At 38.7% G+C, this 16,193-nt stretch overlaps 1 protein-coding gene across 1 annotated transcript; it reads left to right on the top strand.

The window, feature by feature from the left end:
- Nucleotides 1-826: 826 nt before the first annotated feature.
- On the top strand, nucleotides 827-15,992 carry hook1 (hook microtubule-tethering protein 1). The gene is made up of 22 exons (XM_004557253.4): nucleotides 827-1,075; nucleotides 3,973-4,058; nucleotides 5,060-5,132; nucleotides 6,711-6,761; nucleotides 6,926-7,058; nucleotides 7,297-7,364; nucleotides 7,602-7,664; nucleotides 8,612-8,695; nucleotides 10,189-10,352; nucleotides 10,432-10,572; nucleotides 11,596-11,797; nucleotides 11,966-12,076; nucleotides 12,181-12,268; nucleotides 12,354-12,420; nucleotides 12,512-12,652; nucleotides 12,789-12,876; nucleotides 13,290-13,321; nucleotides 13,431-13,513; nucleotides 13,595-13,695; nucleotides 13,773-13,874; nucleotides 14,338-14,406; nucleotides 14,498-15,992. The coding sequence occupies exons 1-22, from the start codon at nucleotides 1,031-1,033 to the stop codon at nucleotides 14,654-14,656; spliced, it is 2,151 nt and encodes a 716-aa protein (XP_004557310.1). The 5' UTR covers nucleotides 827-1,030; the 3' UTR covers nucleotides 14,657-15,992.
- Nucleotides 15,993-16,193: the final 201 nt, after the last annotated feature.

Genomic DNA, 16,193 nt, shown 5'->3' with positions numbered 1-16,193 from the left:
AATGATTTACTCGCAGAGAGTAGCTGACATGCTGCCAGGGTTTTAGTGGCTCTTTGGGAACAGTGCAGATTACAGAAATACTTGTATAGCCAATAAAACGTGTCCTAGGGATTATCATTCCAACAGCATTTATCTTAAAGCTCTGCCTAAGAAAATTTGCTGTGCAGGATTTTTAATTTGTTGGGTGTGATAATAAAATATTTTAAAGCAGAGAAGCCAAACATGATATAAACTGCAGTGAATAGATGTTGGCTGAGCAAGCTTGAGCCACATTTATGTTTGGGCCACTATCTCTTGCTCAGTATCACTTTTTACATGGTTTTGGTTGTGGCTTGTTTCAAGCAGCAAATAGTTTGAAATATTTACCTTTGCCTGCAAATCTGATTGTTTTTTTGGGAATTCGATACTGTCTGGTTTCTCCTTAAGTTATCATATCAGTGTATAAAGACTTTAGTCACGATGCTGTAGCCTCGAGCAGGGTTTTTACTACTTAACTGTTAACTGCAGGTGAAATGACGACCTCATTTGGGGGAAATGGATACTGTAACCTTTATAGAACACAATAAATAATACTAAATTAGCCACGCTCCATTTTCTTCTAATAACTTTTTGTTTTCCTGTTCCCTAATATCGGTGAGCAAAGAAAACGACTGAACGGACAAAAAATGTGTTTATTTTGTGCAGATAAGTGAGGCGTACAGGAATTTCAAATCAAGCTGTCTGATTGGCCAGAGTGTGGAGTCACAGCCGTCAATCATCCCCGATCTTAATACCGATTGGTTTCTGCTTAGATACCCTCTCACTTCGCAACAACCCAACCTGTAAGCAAGAAGAAGAAGCTACGCTATTCGCGTACATCTTACGCAAACTTAAGTCAGACAGGTCTTCACTCGTCTTCAAAATACGTATCTGACGTTAGATAGCCACCTTTGGCAGCAGGTGAGGTCAAATGCTGAGGGACAGAGCGGAAGAGCTTTTTTGCCGACAGGTGGAGGAAGAAATATTTTAGCTTTAAGCTAAAAGGCAACAAATGGACGAAAACAAGACGGAGCTGGTCGAAAGCCTCATAATATGGGTGAGTCTATTTGTGAATGTGTCGCCGAAACCGCGGAAGGGATTTAAGTCACCTGTTTGTAGCTGGTGGGGGTGTCAACGAAAGAAACTGGAGAGAAAATGAAGGAAATCTGACAATTTGTTCGGACGGTGTAATGGCAGAATAAGGTCGTTATTAGAGAGATTAGCTTCTTGTGCAGCTGTTGTTCGTCTCTGTGACCCCATAGGTAGGAAATGTAGCTGGGGGCGGGGGGTCCTGCAGTCTGCTGAATGTAAAGTTAACACCTAGCAGGTGCAAAGATAACAATCCTCTAGTTTATGTGGTTTGGCAAGACTCGGGCTGCTAATCCAATTAACCAGGGGGGTATTTGCGGAATGTCGCGGTTTGGATTTTTGCTAATGTTATGTAACTGCTTAAATGTAGCAAACAGCAGCAAGTAATAAGGCACTTTGCGCTCACAGAGAACAAACAGTTTTGCTGCCTGTCTTGTGGTTAGTAATAGGATAAGCGCTGAGTTAATGAGATCTCGTCCAGGATCCACGATTGCTGTGTCTGTCAGTAAGCCACTTTGTTGAACCCGTAACTTTGAACAGCAGTGTCACTAAGTAACGGGTCAACTTACCCAATGCCAAAAACAAGAAAATGTGTAAAGGTGTCCCATGAAGGGAGTAAAACTTCCTATAAACTCTTCAAAACCGTGCTTGGTGGTCTTTAAATTTTATCGTGACTATAGCTGCACTGTTCTTGCGGAAGGATATTGATATTAGACTGTGAGAATTAACCGTACACCGTGGCTGCTGCTTGAATTATTTACATCATCATGTAAGCAAGAAAGCCTTTTTCTTTACTTGGGTCTGCGGTGGTTTCTTTGCCACTGTTGTCCTGTGTGTCCCTGTACATCCTGCCCTAAACATTTATCATTTCTTCTATGTCCTAGTGCTGCTCGATTATGGGAAACGTTATACTTGGAATTGTTTTAGTCAATATTGAGGGGTTTTTTTTAACTCAGTGGTTTGACTTTGGAAACATTTTGCAAATGTAGAAAAGTAAAAAAAACACTGCTATAAATGAGACAAACAAGACTAAAGAAGAACACAAATGAAACGGTGCAAAGTGATGATGTGTCTTATTCTGTCCTCTCATCTTTCCTTATTCTCTGTAGGGGTTTTGAAACAACTACAGTGCAGTGAAAACTATTTGCCACCCTTCTGATTTATTTATTTATTTTTTGGTTGTTTGTTTTTTTTTGTCCCATCATGTTTCAGATCATCACATTTTAATATTAGACAATGATAAGCCCAGTAAAAACAAAGATGCAGTTTTAAATGATGATTTCATTTAAGGGAAAAAAGTTTTCAAACCTACTTGGCTTATCTATGTTGAAAAAGAAATCCCCCCCCCCCCCCCTTCCTTTTAAATCATAATTAACTGTGATTAACCAAATTTTTTTGGAAGCCTGAGTTTAATTTCACTGTTAAATCACAAAAGCACTTAGATGGAACCTGTCTGACAAGGTGAAACAGGCTAAAAGGTCTCAAAAGGTAGCAGCGAACCACAGTGAGACCCATTATTCACAAATGGAGACAACTTGGAACAGTAGTGAACAGTGGTAAGCCTACCAAAATTATCATCAATAATCCATTAATGACTCATCATGAAGGTCACAAAAGAACCAGGAACCTGGAAGACTGCATGTTTCCCTTGCATCAGTCAAGGCTGATCTTTGCAATTAAGAAGGAAATTGAGCAAAAATGCCATCCATGGAGGTTCCAAGGAGAAAACCACTGCTGACCAAAAAGGAAACAAAGGCTTGTCTCACATGTCCAAGACTTTTGGAGAAATATACTGTGGAGTGACAAGGCACATTGAACCTTTTCAAATGTTTGCATCCCATTACATCTGGCATAAAACTATCATACCATTTCAAAAACAGTACATCAAGTCGACAGTCAAACGTGGTGGTGGTAGTGTGATGGTTGCTTTGTTGCTTCAGGACCTGGACAACTTGATGGTGACATAAATTCTGCTCCGACAATTAGTTTGTGGCTGAATTCAAACAATTCTGCAAAGAACATTTGGCCAAAATTCCTCCACAGCAGCTGTTCCCAAAGTTAAGAGTGCTGCGGCCCATTTAAAAATGAAAGATTCCAGAGGGGCCTGCCATCATTAAATCTGTACTCTTTACAAAATATGAAATGGTGCTCAATTTCCATGAAAATTTTATAAAAATAAAATAAAATAAGTGGCTATAAATTGCTAATGCTACCAAGTCATATATGCAAAGTATAAAGGCCAACGTTTGACCCACTTGCCACTGCAGCACAAACTTCAATAATAATAAATTTAGGTCAGAGTAATGTTCTGTTACCAGTTTTAAATCACCTTTTTATATAAATAAATACATTTATATAAACATGTTACTGTACATACTTGAGTGAGTAATTTCACACTGAATTTCTGTTATTACTGTAGCCCACCAGGGGGCCCTGGCCCACACTTTAAGAATCACTACTGCACAGCAACCCGAGACACTCGTTGTCACTTAACACAAACACTTGCAGTTCTTGCTGCTAAGGGTGGCGCAACTAGTTATTAGGTTTAAGGGGCAATTACTTTTCAGGTATGTCCAGGTATGTTTAAATAGCTTTGTTCTGTTATTTTTTTTAAAAAAAAATCATAATTTGAAGGGTTCTTTCTGTAATAATATTTGTTTGATCTAAAACAGGTAAAATCTTCTTTGCAAATATGCAAAGAAGTAAAAAATAGAAAGGGGGCAAATACTTCACAGCACTGTATGGCATCTCAGAATCTTTGTAATGTTGTAGTTAAAGTCTTTAAAATATATTTGCTGGTGCACTACTACATTATTCCCTTGGTTTATCAGTCATCATAATATTATTTTGTTTTCTGCCTCTCAGCTGCAAACTTTCAACACTCCTGCATCCTGCCAAACAGTGGAGGAGCTGACCACTGGAGCAGCAATGTCACAGGCTCTGCATCAGATGTGAGAGCACATGCTTTATTTATTTCCAGCCAGTAATTCATGTCACACATGCTCCTGCCTACTCCACGTTAGGTCAAACGTGCACTGCTGGAACAGTTGGGATAATGTGCTTGCATTTTTTTTGCTCTCACGCCCTCATTAGTTCCTCTACTATAGAGAGAAAGGGTACTTGTGCTTTAAAGTGCACACAAACAAAAAGAAAACTACTGATCTTATCTTATTACATTTCTGGCCAGCACCACATTGTAGTCATTGACAAGAACCCCTCACAGCAAGAACATTTTGGGTACAAAGTAGAGCTGCTTAATTATGGCAACAATCTTAATCACAATTATGATGAGGATTATTTATCACAAAAAGTTAACTTAAAATGAAGTGCATTTGTTAAACGTTTTAGTTTAACAGAGAGAACAGAGAAAGTGCCCCACTGTAAAGGAAAGGCAAAGTGAAAGCACCATTTCAAACACTTGTTGGAGGTTTTAATTGTAAGTGAATATCAATTTCAGTTATAGCAGTTACAGTTTGCACAGTTATAGCTTTGTGTGATATTTCTGAGAGCGAGAATGGAGTTTGCATGCTCTCACCTATCACATGTCAGATATTTCCAATAAGATAATATCTTACTCATATAATCCACAATCAGTGGGTTAGTTTAGAATTCAAACATTTTCTCCTATTACAGAAACAATTTTGCCACTTTTGCCTGACAGAGTTGTTCTAAAAGTCAAAAGTGTCTCTTCTATGGAAACTCATTTTCACCTAATTAAATTGTTTTCTGGCTCTTCCCCATGTACAACCCACAGCTGAATAAAAGAACTTGCCTGTTGTATCTCATCTAATGCTGGCAGTTGTAGAAATTAAACAGCTTGAGTAGAAAAGGTTGTAGCATTTATTTCAGAAATTTCATGCACATAACATGGATATCTAACAAAGAATGTGAACTGTACACTACTAAACAAAAACTCTTGTGTAGAATAAGTCTTATCATCTCTGTGCTTCAGAGACCCTGCATGGTTCACTGATGGATGGCTCAGTCGTATCAAAACGGATGTTGAAGACAACTGGAGATTAAAGGTACAAAGTACTACCATGCCCCATGTTTGCTTTTTGTTCACTTTGGGTTTTTCTTTTAAATGTTTATTTTTCTTCTAATTTGCTGAACCCTTTGTGTGCTAAATCCTTTGTTTGCTCCACACCTGCAAAACTGTCCTTGACACTGATCTCCAAGCTGCTCCAGGGGTTCTGCTTAAGCGTGCACTCTGACTCTGCGCTCTGACTCTTCTGGTGAAAGTGTGCATGTATGTTTGTCCAAATATGTCAGCTGTAAAGTGTAAGGATGAAAAAAAAAAAAAAAAAAAAAAGCCATTTTCTCCACATTGATTTGGTTGTGATGCTTTCCGTTGCTGCTGCCTTGTCCTCTTTCCTGAATGCTTTTTTTCGTGGACACATCCTTTATTGCAGCGGTCCCCAACCTTTTTTGCACCACGGACCAGTTTATGTCCGACAATATTTTCACAGACCGGCCTTTAAGGTGTCTCGGATAAATACAACAAAATAAAACCAGCACCGGTACCAACAAAAGAAGATTTATTCATAACACATGGGAAAAGACCCAGGAAACCGAGTTAATGATAAAAACTATAAAAATCCTGAAAACCATGAATTTTACACCCGAGCCTCAACTCTCGTGGCCCGGTACCGGTCCGTGGCCTGGGGTTTGGGGATCGTTACTTTATTGTGCATATAATAGAAGTCTTATTTACATGTGGGTCATTCATCTCAAATCTTTTGCCTGAACATTTCAGATTTCTTTTAAAATGTTATGGTCCAAAAATAAAAAATTCTTGTCATTTTCTTGATCAGTCCAGCATGAAAGTTGAATGTAAATAAGATTTTCTTAATATTTGTGACTAAGAATTTCATGTTAAATAGTATTCTTCTTGTTTTATTCATTTTTTTTTTTTTTTAATTATTGTTAAATACAACTCTATACTCTTCAGAAATTATCGTCTGCAATGTCCCTTTTTTTTTTAATTGTCGTGTCATAAAATATGGGACTTTCCAGAAATGTTTCCTTTTTTCATATTTTAACTGGCAAATATGCAAACATTTTTTATTTATGTGTCTCAAATTACTCATTCATTTTTATAGAGCGGCCAGTGAAAATTTTTGGCTTTTTTAGGCTCAAAATAGTTTTTGAGATATATTCAAGTTCAAAAATTGCCTCAGATTTCAATGTGCAAAAATAAGGCTTTACAGTAGATGGACAGGCCTTTAAAAAAAAAAAAAAAAAGGATATTTATAGATAATTATCTACAAGTATTTGCTACATGACCTCAAGGTTGACTGCAATTGCTATATAATTTTATTTTTTAAACCATAAGATTTTCAGGCAAATCAGAGGTGGCTGAGCAGAAATTTGATGATGAGCGATTAAATGACCTAATTTGGTCTTAAGCGTTATCATTAACATTAACTTAATGTACTATGCAACTCAAAATATCTGCCATGAAAAAGGACATTTTCAAATGTGTGATTAAAAAGTTTCTCTCTTTTCTTTTGGTCTGCATGAACGTATATTGTTTTCCATTGTTGTTTGTTCATTTTGATCGATATAAAACAAATATGAGAATATTTTATATCTTTCCTCAGATGAACAACCTGAAAAAGATACTTCAGATGGTGGTTGACTATTATAATGAGGTATGGAGAATGTAATCCTTGTTTATGCAGAGATGTTAAGTCATTGGTAGAGTCGACTACAGAATCTGAAAACCTATAAACAGTTGTTTACGGCTTTTCTACATCTTAGAGAAAAGCTTTAGTGAAAAGTTAATGTGCAGCTTTTATTTTCTGTGCACCTTCAGGTCTTATCCCAGGAAATTTCAGATTTTCCCTTGCCAGATGTGTCACTGGTGGCAGAGCATTCAGACCCCACTGAACTGGGGAGACTTCTGCAGCTTATACTGGGCTGTGCAGTCAGATGTGAGCGCAAACAGGGTATGTTGCTGCTTGTGTGTTACACATAATCTCTACACTCATGTAAGACCCAATTAAAGACATTTTGCATGAGCAAAATGTAAAAAAAATAAATAAAAATGTTGTAACATGTCACTTACAAAGACGGAGTTTATGAGATTAGAAACCAGTGAGGACAGGTGCTGCATTTAGTAGTTTGACAAAATATTACAATGGTGTGTACGTTTGTGTGATTTAATCTCCCTCATTATATCACCAGAATACATTCAGTTCATCATGACCTTGGAGGAGTCTGTGCAGCATGTTGTCATGACAGCCATCCAGGAGGTCAGCCTGTTTTAATATAGCATTACTTGCTCTGACAAATTAGCTGTATTAAAGATACTCAGAAACAGCTTTGCTGAGCATTTCTGCCATTTTAAATAACAGTAACTGTTTCAGCAGCAGAAGCAATAGTGTATGAAGGAGGTTCGAGTATTTGCTTGCATATGGTGAAATAGGTTGAGGCTTTGCAGCTTTTTCAGTTAGTGTATGTAATAAACTCTGCTCCATTTTCCTCTTCAGCTCATGAGTAAAGAGACCAAGACCGCATTTGGAGCAGAGCTGTCCGGGGATTTGGAACAGCAGGTTAGTATTATTATTATATCCCACTCAGTCTGAAAGAAAGTGTGTTGCTAAATGCATTGTTAATGCCCATTTGGTGCAATATGGTGGATATGAATGCATCGGGAGGCAAATCGGGGTTCAGTATCTTGCTCAAGAATACTGTGACATGTGGACCGGAGCAGACTAGGATTGAGCCACCTACCTTCCGATTGGTAGACGACCTGATCTGCCACCTGAGTGACAGCCGCTCCTCTATTTCTTTGCAGTTAAAATGTTCCTTTAGAGCCGCTTGCAACCTCAGCGTTTGGCTCATAGATATTACTTGCACACATACTGACCTCATAATTTAAAACTTTAGTTGTATTTAATAATATGTTTTTTCTAACATGCATAAAGTCTAAAGTAGTTCAGCTTACTCTAATTTGCTTGTGCTAAGTCAAGCAAAGGACCTGTGTATGTAATTTAAATTGTTGGCTTGTTCAGCTTGTCAGTTTATTGACTTGTTCTTGGAGCGTTACTGTACCGTGCAAACTGCACAAGTCAGTAATGTAACTTTTGTCAGGCAGTTGGCATCGCAGCTGCTGATAATATTGCCATTTCAAAGGAGTCCACCCAACTTATTTCTGTAACTTGAGCCTTTATTTTCCTTGACGTGTTTGCGGAAGAACGTTGTCACTGTGCAGAGACTACCACAGCTCAAGTACTGACATGAACTGCACATGTGGCGCTGGAGATCTGCATCTTCAATGGGAAAATGAATCGGGGAACATTGATGGTTTTGTATTGATTTTATGAGTAATGTATTTTATGCTTAGTTCTTGAACTTAGCTTTTTTTTTTTTTTTTTTTTTTTTTTTTTTTTTTTTTTAAAGAAAAACTTAGCCATTTAATATTTGCTTTCTCTGATCCATGAGAGAATCACATCAGTGTCTCTTCGATAATTTAACTTCTAAATCCTCATGTGTCCAGCTGAAAAAAGCTCTTGAGGACCTCGCTGCACTTCAGACAGAGAAGGAAGCGCTAACCCAGCGATGTCAAGAGCTGGACCTACAGGTGAGTGCAGACCTGTTACACACAGCCAAGGTGAATTTCTATTGAGAAATACTCTTGAATCTGATTGACTAGCGCTCTTTTGCCTTACTTTGCTGATATTCAGGTCTCTATGTCTCCACACATACATGTCTATGTACAGTATAAACAGGAATTGTGTAATGCTTTGCTCCATTGTGTGGAGCTGCTGTGGCAGAATGACCATGAGCTTAGAGTCTGGGCTCAGCTTGTCCTACCGTGCCATTCAGCCCATGCTCTGCCACTGCTACAAGGCCTCATTCATCACTGAACAGGCAGACTAATTTTAGCATAGGGACTGATCAACTGTTCAACTGGACTCTCGACAGATTGATTTGTTCTGTTTCCAGTCTTGCTCTTCTCTGATCGTAGCGAGGTAAGTATAACATGGTTGTCTGTCCCGCGCAACTAAACTCAACTAAACGAGCTGCTTAAATATTTGTACTCTAACTCTGCTAACAGATGGTTCAGTTGGGATTCTGTTTGACACAGGGCACACAATTCTTATTTAATAATTTTTACTGTTTTTCCAGTAATTAACCTAAAGACTTTGCCATATTCTTTTGAGAAAAGCAGCATTACATTATTTTGTAATGTATATGGGTCTTTTGTACTGATGTGCTGTGTTACTAATTATGTGTTGTTTTAAAGATTCAAACTATCAAAATAAATGGCTTTAAGTTAGCCTACAACAGGCCATACAGAGTTACTAAATAATTTTATTTTACATGGTTTTGTTTGGTGGTAGTAGATAAATTGAAAATGCATTTTGTAAATATTTTACACGCACAGTAAGAGGTTTTGACATCTTACATTGGTAGTAGGCTCCTTATCATTTACCCTTGCGTTTGGAAATGCTGTTGTCATCGAGGCCGCCTGTTGCCATGGGTGTATAGTCTGCAGCATCCTGCCGAAAGGTTGCATCAGTCAAAGAAACATGCACATGAAGGTCAGAATCAAAGGTCTACTAGCAGAACTCTGCACTATAACAAGATCACTGAAATTATTCTGTGCTTGACCTGTGATTTTTAGTCATGTGCCTGATTGGTATTCATAATAAGAAGAATAATAGTGAACATATATCTCAACTTTAGTTGTAGACAAGTTGTAAGGACGTTATGGGATAGGAATTTAAACAGTCATGTGTTATTCTCAAACTAATGTTTCATAAACTGGCAACCAGCTTTGAGGTACTGGTGAGTGAGAATGAAAACTAACCATGCATTAACATGTTTGCTTAAAGTGCACTTTGTCTGTGCTCTGCTTTCAGCATGGATTAACTGCACTGTTTGCTTTAACAGCTGGGAAAGTAAATTCTCATGGCAGTGGTGTATCTTTTGATGCGATGATGTTGTGACATTTTACTTTGCATGAAATAAATGAAGATATTTCATGTCATATTTTTTCCCCCGATGAAACCAGTTCAACTTTAAAACTACTTGTGGGAATGGCTCGCTCACCTTACTTTCCCTGCACAGGTGGCTGTTCTTCAAGAGGAACGGAACAGCTTATTGGCTGAGAATGACGTCCTAACAGACCGAGCTAATCAGCTGGACACATTTGATGACCCAAGCACGCCGTCGGGAAGAAAACACAGTCAGTTACAGCAACAGCTAGAAACACTGCAGGAGGAGAACTTCAGGTTTGTCCTTTCCTCTTGAAATGGCTGATGAACCTCCCTATGGTGAAAACAAGACAATGATGTGTTATGCATTTTCTAGGCTGGAGGCTGCTAAGGATGACTATCGGATCCACTGTGAGGAGCTGGAGAAGCAGCTGATAGAAGTTCAGCACCGAAATGATGAGCTCACCAGCTTGGCAGAAGAATCGCGAGCTCTCAAAGATGAACTGGATGTGCTGAGGTTTGTGTCTGTAATACAATAGATTCATTAAAGTATTAAATTGTTTAGAGGTAAGATCATACAAATTCAGTAAAATAAAAATGCATTTCAGGCTCAGGATTAGAAATTATTGCATCAGTTGGATAACTTAAATTGGTTTGGAGAAAAAGTTAGCGAGGCAAGGCTGAGATTATTTGGACATATGTAGAGGAGGGTTAGTGCTTACAATGAAAAAACGATGTTGAATATGGAGTTGCTAGGTGAAGGGAAAAGTGGATGACCACAAAAAAGATTCATGGATATAGCGACGGAACACACACAGAAGGTTGGTGTGAAGGAAGATGATGCTAGGGATACGCTCAGATGGAGACACATGATCTGTTGTGGTGACTTCTAAAGGGAGTAATCGAAGGACCGTTTACAAGCAGCCACTTTCTGTTGCTTCCTGCTGCAAAACTAGTAGAGGCAGTAAGGCCACACCCTTCAATGAGTGAAACTGGCTGATGTTTGCGTTTCTGACCTTAACAATAAGGGGTGTCATTTTGCTGGCATGAAATCGGCGTAACACCGGTACAGATTATCTCGTTCCAGTAAATGACTAATTCTTAATCGATAATGTTACAGGAAGTGAAACAATGAGATTTCGAATTTCTTTTGTAAGTGTCCTGAGACTAGATAATCAGCAGGTTTTTGAAACTAGAGCTCTTTGATCTCTCACGCAAGCACTGGGAGATCCTTTAAGTTCAACACAAAAGGTGCTTACCTTGGATCAAAATGTTCTACCTTAGCGTTATTTCTGAAGACGCTCTTGTTCACGGTTATAATGGAGACTCAAATGTGTGGTGACAATATTTTACAGTCCTTCATATTCTTGCGTAGGAAAATGTTTGTTTTACGCTATTTAATTTGTAACTAATTAAAGAGGTAGTTTTAAAGTATGCAGTGATCTTAATATCTGTATTAAAATGTTGCTTATTCCAGGCACAGTAAATTGAGATATGTGCTGCAGTACTGTACATTTCAGTTTTCCTATGTGCTGTATAGGAACTGCTCAGATCGGGTGGTGATGCTGGAGGCTTCGGTGGAAACGTACAAGCGCAAGCTGGAGAATCTGGGTGATTTAAAGAGGCAGATGAAACTGTTGGAGGAAAACAACATGACTTACATGCAAAACACAGTCAGTCTGGAGGAAGAGCTGCGCAAGGCCAACGCTGCCCGTGCACAGCTCGAGACATACAAGAGACAGGTAAATGACATGCAAAAGCACAGCTCGAACTTTCATCCAAAATCCACACAAATTATAAATCTCACAATATAATCATTTGTTTGTAATACTAACATTTATTGGCATTTTTTGAGCAATAATGTGTCTGGTGGTGGATGAGTTTATATTATTACATTTTCATTTATTTAGGTCCAGGAGCTACACAGGAAGTTGTCTGAGGAGACGAGGCGAGCAGACAACCTGGCGTTTGAGATGAAGAAGTTGGAGGAGAAACATGAAACTGCAACGAAAGAAAAAGAGGTTTAACAGCATTTTTTTTTTAGTTAGCAATAATAAAGTAATAATTTTCTTCTAGCTGTGATAAAACTCCTAACATTGTTAAAAAATTTCTTCACCACCACAAGAGGATCATCATTGAGCGAGATTCTCTGAAGGAAATCAATGAGGAGCTTCGATGCACTCAAGCTCAGCAGCACCAACTCTCCCAAGCAGGTATCCTATAGGAAAGGTCATACCTGACATTAGTTATTGTGGTGTTGCTATGGTAATCTGAAATTTGCATGCTTATTTCATATAGGCATGCTTCCCTCTAGCAGCCCCAGTCATGATAACCTGGCTGCTGAGTTGATGCCCGTTGAGTACAGGTAGTATCTTACTGCTGTTGCTGCACTTAATAAGATTTTTACTTTTCCCACCAAACTGATGTGTGTGACTTATGTGTGTGTTATTGTTCAGAGAAAAGTTCATCCGGCTGCAGCATGAGAATAAGATGTTGAGAGTGCAGCAGGAAGAATATGAGCGTGAGAAGATCGCTTCTCTGCAGGCCCAGCTGGAGGAAGCACACAAGACTCGCAGTGAACTGGACACTGAAAACAGGTTTCTGTCAAGCACTGATAGATGTGATGGAAGCTGTTCTCTCCATACATTTAGTTTGATGTATTTTCATCATTTATCAAATGTATTTGATCTGGATGTTAACCTTTCATTCCTCTACATTCTGGTTAATCTTCAGACTGAGCCGAGAACGGGTCGGTGAGCTGCAGCAGCAGGTTGAGGACCTTCAGAAGGCTTTGCAGAGCCAGGCATCCAAGCCTGATGATGTAAGTTTGCCCAAATGGTCTGGCGTTAGTACAGAGAAAATGCAGAGTTAATGTTAGCCTGGTATATTTGATGCTGGCAAGGAATTACAAAAGAAAATCACTTTATATAAGGTAGGTAGATTGGTATTGGTAGAGAAAGATGTATGCACTGTAATTACAGCCATTTGTATACAATCACATAGCTGGTTTACAGCAAGATGCAAACCTCTGGTTAAATTTAAGAACAGGAAGGCCAAATTAACTTTTCCAGAAAACACCTTAAAGTGCCAGCACAGTTCTTTCAATCACGCCTTGATTGTTAGTTTTTACTTTAGAGTGAGTGTGTCAGGGGAAATCCTTTTATTTATTTTTGCCATCCAGAATGAAATTCCTTTACCACATTTAATCTTGTACTTCTATTTTCTCATTTTCAGTCAAACCTGAAGCGGAAACTTGATGCACACATGTAAGTGCAGCTGGTCTGAGCTTTGACAAATAACTGAGGGGTGCAAAATGAATTTCTATGTTTTCCAGTAGAGGGAGGTAAAGAAGCAGCATTTTTTCTTCCCCTTCAGGGTCCAACTGAACGAGGCCCAGGATGAAATCATGAAGAAGAAAGAGCTGCTGGAGGACCTTCAGCCTGACAACACTCAAACCTGTAAGTTGCACGTTTGCGTCATCATCAACACTAGACACAAAGTGATGGCTTAGTTATAAGTGTTGCTATTTTATTTGAAAGCTCTGAAGGTGGAAGAGCTGATGGCTGCTCTTAAGAAGAAGGATGATGACATGAGAGCCATGGAGGAGAGATACAAGATGTATTTGGAGAAAGCTCGCAGTGTGGGTAATATTATTCATGTTTCGTTACTTTGAGTATTGTCTGTGTTAGTATTTCATTTCCTTTGTTCCTACTGTAGGTGATCCGAGCATTGGACCCTAAGCTGAATCCTGCTACTGCTGAGATCCAGGCTCTGAGGAACCAGGTTGCAGACCGAGACAAGCAGATTCTCAGCTTGGAAGTAAATCTGCATTTTAATCTTGTTCAAACTGAAGTTATATGTTTACTAAATTTTTCCCTAAACTGAGTCAGTTTGCAGAGAAGAAACAGGTGTATCAGAATATACAGATATCAACAACAGTGTGAGGAAAATTTATGTAAGCCATAAATTTCCAGGTTTTTGAATATGGCAGTCTCTAGCTTTTCCATTATAAAGTTCCAGTAATGTTTTCCCTTCTTGCATTTCCGAAACCAGTAAATAAGATTACCTCCCGTTGCCTCACTTTTAGGGCAAAGATCTGAAATTGGTTCATTTATCCTGTGGGGGTCTTTCTGGTGTGAAAGAAGTGATGTGGAAAAGCTTTTGATTGCTATATGAAAACATTACTGCTTACTGCTTGTTTTAAGTTGAAGGGTTGTTTATTTCATTTTATTTTACGTTTTCATTTAAACGGATTGACATTTTTTGGTTATTTGTCTCATAGCGTCAGTGTGAGCAGGCAAAGCTGAGAGAGTATGAGGAAAAACTGATTGTCACGGCGTGGTATAACAAGGTAAAGTAAAATGGTACATTGCCTGCAAGATGGTCAGTTACATATTTACCTACTCCCTCTTCTTCACTCAGTGTCTTCTTTCTGTACTCAGAGTCTGAACTTTCAGAAGCTGGCCATCGAATCACGTCTCGGGGGCTGCACTGCCTCCATGCTGTCTCCCGGTCAGTCCTTTCTGACACAGCAACGGCAAATCTCAAATGCCCCCCGCCGGGCACTTTCAATCAGCGTGCCTGCCACTACCTCCAAGTAGACTGTGTCACAGAGCCAAATGTCTCCCTTTATTCAGCTAAGGAAAAATCTATAAGCATCACTCCCTCCCATAAGTGACCTTAAACACATCTGCTCTCAAGACAGGGAGGGGTCAATGAAATGCTGATTGGGATCAGTGAGCATCGGCTCATCCAATAGGTCACCCACCTGATGATATTTATGCTCTCTTACTGTACATTGAACCTGGATAGAAAGTTAACCTACTGTTAACTCAAGCAGTGCACAATTCACCAACTCTAGAGTAGACTAGAACACATTTCTACCCTGTCTTTGCTTTGCTGTGCAGCTGAATTCTTGTTATAATCAGCTCATTTATCTCCTGTCAGGACTAAGAGAAACATAACTGACTGCTTAACAATATTTAATATAGAGTTTGAGCCCACTCGTTTTAACGAATGTGATATTAATGAACACTAAAGCCGAGAACTTGTAACTTTAGACGGTTGTTGAAATACGTCCAAGTTGAACAGTCAAAGTATGCAGTGATGGTGACACGGTCATCAAACAGCAGCATCTGATGAAAAACACAAAGAAACTTTGGAAAATCAGTTCTGTGTCTGGTGCTGGCCACCAACTGCTTTTATGCTTCAGCCACTTAAAGATTTTTACTAAAATGGAAAAAAGCTCATCGTGTAAAGCTGTGAAAATCCTAAACCATTTAAAGTAAATCAAGAATATTTTTCTATATTCCCAGGGAGTGATGTGATCACAGTAAAAACTGCTGGGCCTTCTTGAATCATATTTAGCAGTGACTATCCAAGACTGTAGTCTCTAAATTTGTACAACTGTAATGTAAACATGATTTTAACACCAGCCTTTGATCCAAATGTCAGAATCAGGTTGAACATTTATATAGTACCTTCAAATTGTAACTTGAATTTTTTTTTTCTTACTCTAATCAGGTTGTATCGTGAACATATATTCAGGCTCTTTAGTGTCAGCAGAGGTTAACAGCACTATAGAGGAGCAGAATTTGTCTTTCAGGTTGTTGGTTTCTGGCTGCCTGTTGTTACACCTTCTAGTTAAACTGCACTAGTTTCACAACACATAATTAGATTCTATTATAATTTTGTGTAGGAGTATCTAATATTGCTTTGATTTTTCTTTTGAGTGAATGAAGATTATAGATTTCTGATGTTAAAAAGCAGTGACTCCTAAAACTAGGTGGTATCAAGTGTAGCACAGCACAGAGAACTGTGAGTAAATGGATTAAAAATAGTGTAGGGGAAAGGCATTATAAACTTTCTGGGTTGTAAGCAGTTCAAATTTTAATGCTTTTGGATTTCTTGTGAATAAATGCATTTTGTTTTTCTAAACATGTATATTGTATTCTTTTAAGACTCGGGGGTGTACAGCTCTATCCTCATTATCCACACAAACCAAAGGTTTCAGATGATGTGGTCGGTGTGTGCAAATCATCGCTGTGAGCCAAAAGTTCAGGCTCCAGAATAATTCAAATTCGCATTTTGATACTGTATTTTTCACCCTGCTGTTGTGTGTGGATGATGCTAGATCAT

Source organism: Maylandia zebra, linkage group LG23 (genome assembly GCF_041146795.1).
Source record: "Maylandia zebra isolate NMK-2024a linkage group LG23, Mzebra_GT3a, whole genome shotgun sequence".
Classification (NCBI taxonomy): domain Eukaryota; kingdom Metazoa; phylum Chordata; class Actinopteri; order Cichliformes; family Cichlidae; genus Maylandia; species Maylandia zebra.
This window is presented reverse-complemented; position numbering and strand designations above follow the sequence as displayed.

Coding starts and splice junctions, on each gene's coding strand:
- hook1 (XM_004557253.4), top strand. CDS start 1,031: ATGGACGAAAACAAGACGGAGCTGGTCGAAAGCCTCATAATATGG. Junction 7,665..8,611: donor CCGGGGATTTGGAACAGCAG/GTTAGTATTATT, acceptor TCATGTGTCCAG/CTGAAAAAAGCTCTTGAGGA. Junction 10,353..10,431: donor CTGCAGGAGGAGAACTTCAG/GTTTGTCCTTTC, acceptor TGCATTTTCTAG/GCTGGAGGCTGCTAAGGATG.